Genomic DNA, 14,507 nt, shown 5'->3' on the forward strand with positions numbered 1-14,507 from the left:
GTAATTTCACATGAATGACAGCCCAGTAAAACAAAGTGTATATTGCACATTAACACACACTAAACAAAGTGTATAATGCACATTAACACACACGAAACAAAGTGTATATTCACATTAACGCCCACGAAAGAAAGTTTATACTGCACATTAACACACATGAAACAAAGTGTATACTGCACATAAATGCACACGATACAAAGTGTATACTGCACTTCAATGCACACTAAACAAAGTGTGTACAGCACATTAACACACACTAAACAAAGTGTTTACTGCAGACTGACTACTACTAGTCACATTTCCTTGTGTTGTGTTTAAGTCTTTAAGGGAAGACTGATACAAAATTCAACTTATAATTCTACTTAGAGATTGAGGAGTACCTCTTTCCTGTTTATTATTATTATAGTTTTCATTATTGTATTATAGTTACTGGATTCTTATTGATATTCTTATTGATATTATCATTATAACCATTACTACGGCTGAGTATAGCCAGTAACCTATTTGCCCATGATACCAGTATTATCACAATAGAGTGATTCTGTTAGGTATATCGCTGGAATTTCATCCAAGATACATTACGATATCTGTCTCGCTGAAGAAATTCAGAATTTATTGACTGCACCCACTTCACATGAATTACAAAACATTGTCAATCAATTTCACATGAATGACAGCCCACTAAAACAAAGCACTGCACATTAACACACAATAAACAAAGTGTATACTGCACATCAATGCACACAAACAAAGCGTATACTGCACATTAACACACACTAAACAAAGTGTGTACATATACTGCACATTAACACACACTAAACAAAGTGTGTACGTATACTGCACATTAACACACGCTAAACAAAGTGTATACTGCACATAAATGCACACAAACAAAGTGTACACTGCACATTAACACACACTAAACAAAGTAGCTACATGTATAACGTTTTTTCTAAAAATCAAACAGTTTGGAAATAGGTTAAAATTCAACTTAAAAATCTACTTAGAGTTTCCATCGTCAATGTTCATTCACCCCTGCCGCCACCACCACCGGTCCAAGATGGCGGCGCTGTTGACGTGTCCCTCTGCAGTCCATGAGGCGTCTACTCTTTATTATGTCTATGACCATAGACATAGACACTAGACGCCGCGCAGCCTGTGTCCGCCCACCGCTCTGCGGCCGCCATATTGTGAGTGGCAAGTCTGACCCGTCAGCCTAAACAAGTCTATGTGACCGCGATGTGTTTTCTGAAGAAAACCACGCAAATATACATTTACATGACTGTGAAGAATCATTGCTTTCATTTTTAATTTATTAAATTAAAAATTAAAAATTATTTCATTTATTTATTTATTTAATGTAGCATACTTATCGAAAGTATTGAAAGAAAATGGAAGAAGTTTGCAAATGGGACATTGGGACTGCTGTATTCTCCTTTTAGAGCAGCAACATGATGGAGCCGATGACAAAAATATGCAAAAGCGTTTATTTACACACAATGTGACATTTATGTACAATGAACATGTACATTAGGGCAGTGGTCCCCAACCCCCGGGCCGCGGACCGGTACCGGTCCGTGGATCAATTGGTACCGGGCCGCACAAGAAATAAATAAGTACTTCCGTTTTACGTATCATCTGTGTCTAAACGATCTTTTATTTTGAAAAATGACCGGATTCTCTCGGTTACGTCTCAGTCACTTGAGCGCAGAAAAACAAGCTCAGGGCTCCCATTGATTTGGTGAGTTAAAATTTTCTTTCACTCTATGTTCGTTTTTGTGGTGTATCTGTATCAGATTTGGAAACGTTAACATAGCGACCAGAGTCAGCGAGTGTTCGGCTGACGGTTCAAACTGCCCCCCCATCTTTGGCATTCCTCTTCTCTCTTCTCAGACTCTCCACCTCGGCCATGGCTTCACTGAGTCTGGCTATCAAAGCATCAGGACATGTGGGCAGTGCATAGGAGTGGTCCTAGTGAAAAAAAAAGATTGACATGTTCAGAGTCCTGTGTTAACACATTAATTCTTTGCTTGTGCAACGTGCAATCAATTGATCTGCTATCCTAATCAATATATATAATCATAATGTTTGTGTACATGTCAGTATGTCTAAAAGGAGTGACGTGTGACACGTTGCTTACAGCTGTTTGAGCACAGCCAGACAGTACTTCCTACTGGGATCAGGCTGAGGTTCTCCTGCTGTAACAGGCATGGAACAGTACACTGACTGGTTCTGAGCAACTGATTTCTCTTGAAATGTATGATTCTACACACTGCAACTAAAATAGCCTCCGTTCGATGAACCGAATAGACGTTGATATTGTTGTTGTTTGAGGGCGAGCTTAAGCCAGGGAATAGAGAGCATTTTCCACGGCTCCAGCTCATCTATGTCCCAATTGAATTTTATATGAGCTAAACACAACGACAACAACAAAAACTGTGTTTTCCTACCCAGTTTCCCACGCAGTCGATTGTCCTTATTTTGTCTGTTTGTACATCCAAAAGCAGAACAGTGATGCGGTATCGTTGCTGAAGTCCTGACAAATGCCCCTCACAAGATGGCGGACGCACTGACGTATGTTTCTGCCAGTCGGTGAGGCGTCTAGTATGTCTATGTCTATGACTAGGAGCCTCTCGATACAGCGGCTATATCGGTCATGTGACTTTATCTTAAAGCGATACGCGCACCGACAGGGTTTCGCTCTGTCAGCGCGACGCATGTGCCGACGGAACTGACTCTTCACTACCGGAAACCAAGAAGAAGAAGAAGAAGAAGGACTCTGAAGAGGACTTTTTTTTTTTTTTTTGTGCGTCTACACTTCACAAAACAGTCTAAAATCATTCAAAACGGCATTTATAATGACTAAAATAAGACTCGGAGTTAATACCGGAGAGGTTTAGAGGGCGAGAACCAGAGAGGAGCGGGTAAGTTGACGATATTTACATGTTGTTAGCATTTTGGTGCAAAATCTGAGCTTGCTCACGCAAGTCTTTTATATTATATATACACATATATAAACCAAATATCAAGCCGTGTAATCGACAAAAACTACCAATACACACACTGTATGCTTTCGTGATGGACTTTGACGCCCTTGACACTATTTCGTTGTCATTCAGCTCTTTAATCTCCAGTTTATGTTGCGTTGTATTGGTTATGCGGCTGCCAAGAAACGAGATATAACTTGTTAATAGATTTACATAAATACATGGAAATGTTCATTCACATGTGCTGGAATTGGTCTAATTTAAACAGTTCATGACCAGTTCATGTACCATAGATGTCATGGTGGTTTTATCCCCTTTTCTCACATTTTGAAGCACAATAAAAACACGGATTACACAAACACTTTGAAACAAAACTTGTAGATACACACCACATCACATAAACTCAAGGAAACTGAAATAAATGATCTGAGTACACCCTTCTGTATCTAGCCGTACAGTGAAACATAAACAGAGGTTACTTCATAAGCATGCATCATTATTTTGTGCCAATTTTTCCAACTTGATGGCTTTCAGCAGCAGGAGTTGTTGGTAAATTGTGGCAGTTCCTTGTTAATCTGTTCGGAGGGAATCTGCTTGTCCGCCAGAGATGTTGTGAGCCCTTATGTGTTTCTGCGTTCAGTGATGGATCCGTCTCAGAGGGAGCGGCTCTCCGAGGTCGTGGAGGAGCTGACCACATCGGGACAGCTTCAGCCTGACCAGGACAAGATGAAGGAGCTCAAGAAGATGTGCAAGTAGGACGAGAGAGAGATAGAGGGGGGGGGGGGGGGGGGGGGGGGGGGGGGGTGGTGTTACATTTCACCATGTTTCTAATTTCTGTTCAGATTAGTTCTAAATATATCTCAGAAATATGACTTTTTTCTTCTTCAACCACTCAAAATTAAAACATTCATTCACCTTGAGAGTGTTTATATATGCACCATCAGTCATAACATTTTAACCACCAGTGGAATTTCCTGTTGCTCCCACATCAGAAGAAGCTTTTATCAGAAGTCTTCCAGCCATTCTTTGTTAAACTGGATCAGATCTTCTGCCTCTAACACATCAACTTGGTGTCTGTTATTTCCCACAGATTAACAAGTGTCACCTTTCATGTTAGTGGTCACTTGAGCCACAACTGATTCGTATGGTTTAGCTGTTTGTATCAAAACTATGAAACATGACATTAGAATATCCATTTCCCTTCAAAACTTCAAACATTTTCATAGTTAAGACCCAATAAGATTAACAAGGAGACTGAGTTTGTTTTTTAAAGTCACCCAGCTCCAGGTTCCCTCCTTCTTCTCACCTCATCCTGTGTTCCTCTCTCAGAGTCTCCAACGACTGTATCGACCATGTGTACCACTCGGTGATGTCTCAGCTGAACCAGGACCATGCCGAGATCCGCCTCTCCGCCTTCCAGATCGCCAGTGAGCTCTTCTCCAGATCGCACCACTTCAGGATGCTACTGGTGGACAACTTCCAGGTGAGTGTGGAGCTGAGTGACGCACGTTACGGAGCTGCTCACTGCCTCTATGCTCCTCTCTGCCCCTCCTGAAGGAGTTCCTGGAGCTGACCGTGGAGACAGACCTGGAACAGCCCCTACCCCCTCCTAAAGAAGTGTCCAGGAAGCTGAAGGTGCTGGCCATCCAGACTGTGCAGTCGTGGCAGGTGGCGTACGGCTCTGCTTACAAGAAGCTGGCTCTGGGTTATCACTTCCTCAAGCAGGTGAAAAAGGTGAGGAGAAGAACACACACACACACACACACACACACACACACACACACACACACACACACACACACACACACACACACACACACACACACACACACACACACACACACACACAAGGCAATGCTATCACGGTATTCCTCCTCCTGTACGACCTGGAGCGTGTGTGTCTCCAGGTGGACTTCCAGGATGTGGAGGCCCGGACAGTGGCAGAGCGGAGGAGGGACGAGGAAAGACGCAGCAAGATGGAGAGGATCTATAGAGACAGGGTGGAAGCGGCCACCAAGGACATGGAGGGTAAAAACCACCTCACCACATCACATGAGCTCCTGTTTCCACTGCAGATTAATATTTTTGTGTCTCCCAGAGTCCCAGCAGGAGATCCAGGACACACTCACAGAGATGGACAGCTGTCTAAAGCTGCTCCTTCCCGACTTCAACCTCACAGACATGCAGCCGTACAACAGCAGCCCTCCAACTCCTCTCAGGACCACAGAAGGTCCTCCAGACAATGACGGTAACCCCTCAACTTCAACTCCTCTCAGGACCACAGAAGGTCCTCCAGACCAGAATCAGCCCTGCTGCAGCAAGGAGCTGAGGAGAGCTGAGAGGAGTCCGGAGAGAGAGGAGGAGGAGGAGGAGGAGGAGGAGGAGGAGGAGGAGGAGGAGGAGGAGGAGGAGGAGCCACCTGATAAAGATTTGTTCATTAGGAATTCTGGGATCATCTCTCACTCCTACAGTCTGGACCTGAACCTCAGTCCTGGTCAGTTCACTCACATTTGTTGACAGATTAAGAAATTTTGAAATAAATGGCTGTCTGTCATATTCATAATAAGGAAATGATCACATGCAGTCCTGTTTAAAATAGAGCTATAAACAAAAATGGCTTTTCATTAAAGATGTAGTTAAAAGCAATAGAAAGTGACATTTATAGGCTGTGAGGTTATTTAGCTATTTTATGTACCAAATTGTCCGAATGAAGATGAAATTAAGCGTTTCAGTCAGAATCCTGGTAGAACAGACTGAGTTGACTCTCGTGTCGCCCCGCAGGTCTTCACCTGAAGGAGACGGAGGACAATGAGCCGGTGGTTTCCACGGTGATCGACCTCCATCGTGTGATCAGCACCAAACACCTGCCAGCGGTGCAGAACTGGGTGCAGGTCGGTCCTCCGTCACACGGGGAGTGAACCATTGTCCTGCAGTGTATGTAAATGTGTGTGTGTGTGTGTGTGTGTGTGTGTGTGTGTGTGTGTGTGTGTGTGTGTGTGTGTGTGTGTGTGTGTGTGTGTGTGTGTGTGTGTGTGTGTGTGTGTGTGTGTGTGTGTGTGTGTGTGTGTGTGTGTGTGTGTGTGTGTGTGTGTGTGTGTGTGTGTGTGTGTGTGTGTGTGTGTGTGTGTGTGTGTGTGTGTGTGTGTGTGTGTGTGTGTGAGCAGGTGTTCACCCGGTCCAGGGCAGACCAGCAGCTCCTCAGGAGAGCTCTGGACCTGAAAACGTCTCTGGAGGCTGTTCTGCAGAAACATCAGGAGCTTCAAATCGACTACAAGACCAGAGTCCGCAGAGTGGTACGTCCCACAATGCATTGCTGCTCCTGGCTATTTACCACTGACAACAGGTACTCAGAGAGGGTCTGTCCCTCAAAGCCTCAGAGAAACCCTGCAGAGCCAACCTGTGATTGTTCAAACAATCAAGCTTCGAGCCTTTAGATCTTAGAAAGTAAACTCCCTGCAGCAGTACTGGATTAAAGAGCAGTTTTAAATCATTTCTGTTTGAAATCAGCATTTCACCCTTTTTTTTTTTTTTATTCTAGCCGATTCGTCTTAATGAAAGTTTTCATTGAGTTGAACTGATTCTCCTTAAACCTTTCTAATGTGAACAACTTCCAACGTATTTCACAATTTCAAGCTAAAATAAATCCCTAAACACAAACCTTTTTCCAATATAATCTGTTATTTTCTACAAAGGGGCCGTGACGTAACTTTTCAGAAGCATGGACATATGTTTCAACATAAAATATCTTCTAGATGCACAACAAAAATAGACTTTTAACACAGAGCAGATGACGTGCGTGTTGTTGTGAAAAGCCTGACCACCAGACAGCAGCAGAACACCGTGCATGACAAGAGGAAGCCGAGCAGCTCCAAAATATTACAAATATACAGTTGAAATTGAATACATACAATCTGAATAGGATCTCTAAAATGTTACCATGGGGGGAGGATTTCCTTTAATGTCAAATTAATCACAAAATGTACTCACGTTTGCTTTTTTTTAATTTTTAATAAAAATAGGAATGAATGAAAGTTGAGCACTAATACTTCTCATATGCACCATCTTGTGGTGTTGAGGAGGACTGCAGCTTGTGGGGGGAGGGTGGGTGCTGAACAGCAATGCCTCTTTTTGGTTTAAAAAAACCCAGAAAACATCTCCGGCAAAGTGACACAATCTTTGTTCAAATGAACCAAGAACATAAAAAAGTGACAGTATGTCAGTTTAACAACAAAAAGCACACTCAGCAACCTTTATGACCGAAAAATATTCTAGCAAATGAAATTCATCTAGAGCAGGGGTGAGCAACTATTTTTTACATGGGGCCACATGAGAACAAGAAAAAATGATGGAAGGCCGGAACAAAAGGCTGAACTAAAGTTTGCATAATATTAATTTTGTTTCTTTATATAAAGCAGTAAATATCATTGTTTTGATAAGTTTGCAAGACTGGTAAGAGTATATGTTACAATTGACCAATAAAAAAGAGAGATTGTCTTAGAAAAACATGACATTTATTCAATAAAATTTCACATAACAATGATTAACGAAATGTGAACATTTGTACAGTATTTGATTCATTATATTAGTGACCATTTTCAGCCACTTTCAGTAAGATACATCAAATTAGAAAATAATGATGCCTACATTTGTAGTTTAATCACATTCATTTTCACACCTGTTGGGATTTATGGTTGGTTATTAGCATTACATTACTGTAAGTAATAGATTACTGAAAGTAATAACTCACTGGAAGTAATTTATGAAAAATTTTAATTATTAATTTAAGTAAACGGTCATTTACTCATTAACAACTCCTAAAGTAATTGAGTAATTACTTAAACGTTAATAAATTATCAAAAATAATTTATTCATGAAAAAATGATTAATTTGAATAAATGTGTTATTTATATAAAAAATGGGGGCGGCATCACCAGATAAACTGGAAATAGCTAATACCAAAATATCAGTCTCTTTTGTAAAAGGTTTATTTAAGTTAGTTACTATTTCTGTGTAAAAATATAACAATCTTAAATAAAATGGAAGGTGTGAGATCCGAGAACAGACTGTTACAAACCAGTGAATTGTCAACAATAAATACACAATAATCACCAAGAATCGTTCAATTGAGCCAACAGGCGTTTATTAACAAAATGTATTAATTCATAAAAAATTCTGAAATTATCTCATAAATCAACACATTCAAGTAGCAAACAATATCGAACACGGAGATCTAATATACTAAACAGCAAATACTATATACAAAGAGTGTGTGTGTGCGCATTTATGTTGAGTGACGAGGGTGAATGGGTGTTATGACCTTGAACGTCCACCAGGTGGAGGCAGACGTTGGCGGCTCAATGTGAGTGGGTGTGATGACCTTGAACGTCCACCAGGTGGAGGCAGACATTGGCAGGTCAGTGTGGTGACCGTGACAACCACTAGGGCGTGCAGCAACGTGCAAAGGGAGAGCGCAACGACTTGATGCGTCCACTAGGTCGACGTCAAGAGGGATTGCGATGACACACACGACCGCTAGAGGCGTTTGACTCGCTCTTTCTGGGGCTGCGGTTGCTTAGCGGCCAGATAAATAAGACGTCCGTCGCTCCGCGCATGCGTGAGGGCGGTCTGGGAGCGAAGCGGGCCACCGAGCCATGACAAACGAGCGGTTTCGTTGTCCCGATTCTGAGCGCCGGAGTTCTAAGTGGATGACGGGACATGCAGTTAGAACTCTGGTGATCGATGCAACACCAGATAGCAGTTTGTTTGCTAAATGTGGCTGTGTGTGTGAACTTATCTGATCAGATAACACGAGCGGCGGGGGACATGCGCACGGCCGAGTTAGTGAAAGGGGGAGAGATGAGAAAGGGGGGAGAGAAGAGAAAGACAGAGATTTCTGTCGCGGTTCGGTTCTGAACCACACAGAGATTGAAGTAGCTTCTGGAAGCTCACTTGATTCTCTGGTTTCGGAGGTGGAAAACCTGAGCCTCAGACTTGAGTTGGTGCGCGTGAACGCGCGTACACAAACATATGGGCCTCTGTGGCCTTATCAGCGGCACATTGAAACACATTGCATGTTAGCTGCAGGAGTAGGACAACAAGGCAGTTGAAGGTGGGGGGAGGGGAGACGCTGGCTCGCGTATCCAGAATCCCCAAAAAAAGGGAAAAGGGAAAAGAAAAGAAGTAGTCCAAACTGTGTCCTGCTCGTCCAGCGGGCTGAACTGGGTTTGGTCCAAGGGTTCCACTTTTGTGCGCTCTCTTCCGTCCCAAGGTGGCAGGGACATGCGTCCCTCTCTGTAGTCGGATTGAGAAGCAGGGAGCAGTTGGTGGGAAAGGAGTTTCACAAAGCTTGAATTTCGGACCACTGTGGTGTTCGGGTTGGGTTCGACCATCTCCATTGGTCGCCAACCTGGGAAGTTGGAGACTTCCTGGGGTCGTTGCTCCCTCCCTGCTGTTTTATGGCTTGTTCATTGTTCCTGGTGTCTCTCCTTTTGAGGAAGAAACTGCTTGGAGGAGTTCACTGGAATCTGGAGCCCAGCACACCCATCACTCAGTCTGTGTTTTTCAGTTATTTTTTCTTGTTCAGTGAGAGAAATCTAGTCTCTATTGGTCTTTAACAAGCACATCAAAGTCAGGTTGAATGTCTGAGGTGGAGATGTGAAGCACAGCTGACAGATGATCATCAGTGAGAGAGGATCTGTACTTCGACTTGTGACTTCATCACTGAGAATGTTTGTTCACAAATGCAGGTAGAGTCAAAGAGAACAAACATCTTCTGAGCATGTCGCCTCATGTTTGGAAAATTCTCTTGCTGAAGAGAAGAGTAGAATTCCAGCAGTGGTTGTGACTTAAAGTGCTCTGCCAATATCGCATCAGACTGCAGGTCAATGAGTTGCAGCTGGACATCACTAGGTGCATCATCCACATTGCAGGTATATGGAGAGGAAATCAAGTGCATTTCACTCTCCGTTGTTCTGAGATCTTCAAATCGCCTCGAAAACTCACCACGCAGTGCTCATAACTTAGATAAGTACCTGCAGAGGTGATCATCTGATGGTGTGCGTTCTTTCAGGGTTTGTATGTGAGTGAGATTGTTGCTCTCCAGTTGCCTTGAAAGAAACTGTAACTTTGTCATGAAAGCCTTCACCAGATTGTGCATTTCATGGACGAAAAAGCCCTTGCCTTGCAGTTTGGTGTTCAGTTCATTCATCAGTGCAGTCACATCAACAGCAAATACAAAATCTGCCATCCACTTCTCATATGAGAGCTCTGGGATGTCTTTGCCTTTCTTCTCACAAAACTGTCGGATCTCTGCTTTCAGATCCTAGACTCTTTTTAGCACTTTGCCCAGGCTGAGCCATCTGACACATGTGTGATAGCTGATGTCACCATGTTCAGTCTCGTGCTCCTCTACAATTGCAACAAACGGCCTGTGATTCAATGCTCGTGCCCTGATGAAGCTTACTATTTTAGTTACATTAATCACATTGTCAATTTTAAGCGCTGACTTGCACAACACATGCTGATGTAAAATACAATGCAAAAATACCACTTTCTGATCTGCGTTGATTTCACTCACTTTTTCTTGGTTACGATTCAACAACCACTTCACATTGCAACTGAAGCTCCAATTTTCCTGCAATGTCCTCGATCCTTCTTCTCACGGTGCGCCTGGACAGCGAGACTTGCTCAAATGCTTCTTTTTTTTCCCCAGTACATATTAGCGCTGCAGAGTCCACCAAGCACTCTTTTACAAACTCCCTCTGAGAATGGCTTACTGTTTTTAATGATTTTGGGGGATATTACAAAGCTGGTTCTGGTTGCTGCATCCCTGGATGTGTGACGCTTGGTAAAAAATCCTTGTTGCTTTTGTAGCTTAGCTACCAAATCCTCCGATATCTGCGCCATTTCAGCATCATTTAAGTTTGATATTTCTCCGAATGTTTCATCTCGTAATGTCGACTCAAATTATAATCCTTGAACAATCTGGTCCCCGCAAACCAAACACACTACTTTACCTCTTACTTCAGTAAATAAATACTTAGCAGTCCATGTCTTCTTGAAAACCCTGCATTCAGCATCTACCTTTTTTTTTTTGTCGACTTTTTGAGGTTGAAGTCTTGGTTGAAGGTTGAGGTCTTGACACGTGTAACCTGCTTTTGACGACGTTAGTTGAGTAACATGTTCACTTACGTACCTTACGTACCAATGCGCGATGTAAAAGAAAACACAACTTCAAAATAATAGCAATGCACATTTAATCCACGCATGAGGTAAAATAAGAAACTACGTTTATTTTGTAATTTCTTATGAACTCGTGCGGCCAGTCAAAGTCAACCAAAGGGCCCCATGCGGCCTGCGGGCCGTGAAATGTCCAGGTCTGATCCAGAGTCTCTAAGAGCTTAAAACTGTTGTGTGGAGTTTTTACTGTGTTTGCCAAAACTGTTACAATTAATAAAATTAAGAACTTTGAAATCTTTATTAACAACTTAAAACTTTTTAAATTATTTTAGCTGTTCTATTCTTTTTTCCTTTTTTTTAAATCTGTTTATAGCAGTTTCAACCAGTTCAGCTGCTTTCGGGGTTTATATTGTTGTAGGTTAATTCTTTTTAATTAACATTTAGCTGATTAGATAATTTAGATAATTTTTCTTGCTGCTTTAACCCTTTTAGTTGCGTTTAGCTATTTTCATTCTTTCTTTAGGAATTTTTGGATTTTTAACCATTTTTTTAAAATATCAGCTTTTTGATTTTTTTTTTGCATTGCTTCAAATGCTAAAAACTCAAAAAAGATGACACGTTATATAATAGCTTCATATTTTCACAAATTTAACAATCTTTGCTGTTTTCAACATTTTTAATCATTTGACCTTTTTTTTAACCTGTATTAACTGTTAAATATTTTACTTTTGGTGGAAATTTCTTTTAGCTGTTTTAACTAAGGGTAAACTCTTATTTTAAAATCTATTTTTAGTTGTTTTAATTATTCCACCTTTTTCAGCCATTATTAGTATTCTTAATTATTTTGCAGATTTTATATTTACCTCTGAGGAGCGGACCCGGTAAGAGTGGACACCTTGTACTGCGCGGACAAGTCACTGTGCACAAACACATTTAACTGTTTACACATCGTAATGAACAGACAACCTGCCTGATGCAGACAACGAACAGGTTTCCCTGGCTAATTCCAAGCTGAGCGGACACTGAAATGACCAAAATACTTGGACTGGACCCAACTATTGGAATATTCAGGTCACACGATTGCATCCATACTACACTCTGGGTTCACGTCCGTGTGCGTTCCATAACATTTTGTAACGATCCCGAAACTATCTCCACTTCTGCTGCCCAGCGTTCTCCACATTTCCTAAAGTAGTTTATGTGTCACTTCAGGAGTTCTGAGCTGTCTGGATCTTTATTTGCTTTTAATTTGTGATTTCTTCAGGCAGGGAGACAGAGGATCTCCTCACAAAACGCCCAGTAGGCTCTGGTGCATGCGCTGCCGCCGCGCACAGAACGTCAGGTCACAAAACCTGGACTGCGCGGTCAGCTGAGTGTCGAATATATAATTTAGAAGCAGTTTTCCATTGTTGTTTTTTTAACGCTTTTCCTTCCAATATCATTGCAACCAACTTCACTTCCATGTCTTGTATGTCATTATGACCGCAGGGTGAGATCTGCATGCGGCTGCATTGCGCTCCGCTATGAGATGCAATACTTTTGGTTCATCAGCAACTAAAAAACGAACTACATAGTACTGTAAATGAAAGCTTGGATTTTTTAGCCATACACTGTCTTTTAATGGTGCTTCATATGAAAGAGAACTTTTGTTGTTGATCAGCATGTGTTTACGTAGATAGCATTGGAAACGACTTCAGAGCTGCTTGCTATCATGCTACACCTCCATTCCTACCAAATGTTGAAGCCTTCTGATTCAAACACATCCAGAAATAAAGTGAAATGAGCAGAAATTCACAGTGTAATGCCTGATGTTGAAAATGTTGAAAATTATGCCTCAAGCTCATTCACGCGTTATTATAATTTTTTTTTCTCCATTGCCACCAGGGCTCCGTACTAAAGTAAGACGGACGTGAAAAAACAATGACGCAATGTTTTCTCGCTCTTTGGTCAGCATCCGAGGTGCAGGCAAAACTAGATGGAGCTACCCGGACGAAACCGATGAATACAGTCTGTCTCCTTGTTCCTGTATGCACGCTACATTGTTGAAATCAGTAGTGTATGACATTTTGGAGTGACGCAATGATGTGGCTCTCACTTGGCTCCGTTGACAATGGAAAAACAACCAGTTCTTTGGCATTGCTCATTTAAGTATTGGCACCGGCCCTGGACTAGCACCTGGTTCTTTTTGGTGGAAAAGCCCTAACTGTGTCACTGAGATGGAGATATTAACAGTGAAATCTCCTGAGAGGTGAGATCGTAACGAGGCTGGTCCTGATGCATAATACATGTGTGTGTGGCGGGGGTGTTGTGGTAGGGTTGGGGGATCAGGGGGGAGGATGTTCCTATTCACTACTTCCAGCAGCACTAATGTCCTGACAGCTGAGCTCTCAGAGGTTTAAAACTTCCAGAGATCCTCGTGAAGCCGGTTTCGCAGAACTTAGAAGCAGGCCGCCGTCTTCTGCCAGACAGAGCTAATTAATGCAAAGGGCTTTATGGCTTTAAAGAAAGTTCTCAGCGTTTGAATCCAACTATGAGCGAGTGGTGCAGAGTGACAGTGACAGAGTGCCGGGCGTCTGGCTCTGCCTGGTAATCACTGTCAGGCACCAGTCTGCTGCACCAGCAGGCCCAGCTCCGTGATAACCACACAACTTACAGCCCCTTTATCATAATTAACTTTTCCTTTTTAGCCTTAAAAGGCCTTCTGTCGGTCCGATGACACGCCACATGATTGGTTTCTCTCTCAGTAGAGTCCCCCATAACGGAGAGAGGAGAGCTTATGGAGGTAGGTAGAGAGCTTTGGTTGTTGGTGTAGTGGTTAGCAGTCTCGGCTCACAGCTTCAAACTCACCCCGTTTCAGTCTAATTGAAGGCCGTTCTGTGTGAATGTCCAATTTTCTCTATGAAATCGAAGTATTCCCACTCCTCACCACCAGGGGGCGATCAAGTCTGCTGATGTTCACTGTCAGCCACCGGTAGAAGAAGATATGAGATATTATTAAAGGCAGGGTGTCGAACTCACTTTAGTTCAGGAGCCACAAACGGAACAGTTTAATATTGAGTCGGACGGACTGGTAAAATAGTGTCATAATAACCTTTAAATGTAAACTTTAACGTTTGTCTTTGTTGTGGTGTGGAGTATAAGTGATTAAAATCGATATATTTTTACAAAAATTAACAATTTCTATAGAAAATGACGACAGTCTCAACATGAAATTTTTAATGAAACCTTCTGGTGCAAAATACTGTGAAATGTCCAGAAAATTCCTATAGCTGTTGCATTATGGGTGTTTTTATAAAATCGCCCTGACAGCATGGCTCTTAGACTAATGTTAGCACCAGGGTT

The 14,507-nt window shown here is 42.2% G+C and overlaps 1 protein-coding gene across 4 annotated transcripts in view; it reads left to right on the top strand.

Annotated features, from left to right (window-relative positions):
* The first annotated feature begins 2,741 nt into the window (after nucleotides 1-2,741).
* Nucleotides 2,742-14,507, top strand: part of uvssa (UV-stimulated scaffold protein A) — a 57,729-nt gene continuing 45,963 nt past the window's right edge. For 3 of the 4 annotated variants that reach the window (XR_013935437.1, XM_080466116.1, XM_080466117.1), the window contains exons 1-8: nucleotides 2,742-2,924; nucleotides 3,628-3,739; nucleotides 4,317-4,470; nucleotides 4,545-4,721; nucleotides 4,895-5,015; nucleotides 5,086-5,481; nucleotides 5,769-5,878; nucleotides 6,152-6,280. Coding sequence is in view for 3 of the 4 variants with exons in the window: in XM_080466116.1 (XP_080322242.1) it covers nucleotides 3,630-3,739; nucleotides 4,317-4,470; nucleotides 4,545-4,721; nucleotides 4,895-5,015; nucleotides 5,086-5,481; nucleotides 5,769-5,878; nucleotides 6,152-6,280 (1,197 nt within the window). In the remaining variant the exon portion in view is untranslated. The remainder of the gene's footprint in view (nucleotides 2,925-3,627; nucleotides 3,740-4,316; nucleotides 4,471-4,544; nucleotides 4,722-4,894; nucleotides 5,016-5,085; nucleotides 5,482-5,768; nucleotides 5,879-6,151; nucleotides 6,281-14,507) is intronic. The other variant, XM_080466118.1, reaches the window with a different exon arrangement.

Source organism: Lipophrys pholis (assembly GCF_963383615.2).
Source record: "Lipophrys pholis genome assembly, chromosome: 6".
Lineage (NCBI taxonomy): Eukaryota > Metazoa > Chordata > Actinopteri > Blenniiformes > Blenniidae > Lipophrys > Lipophrys pholis.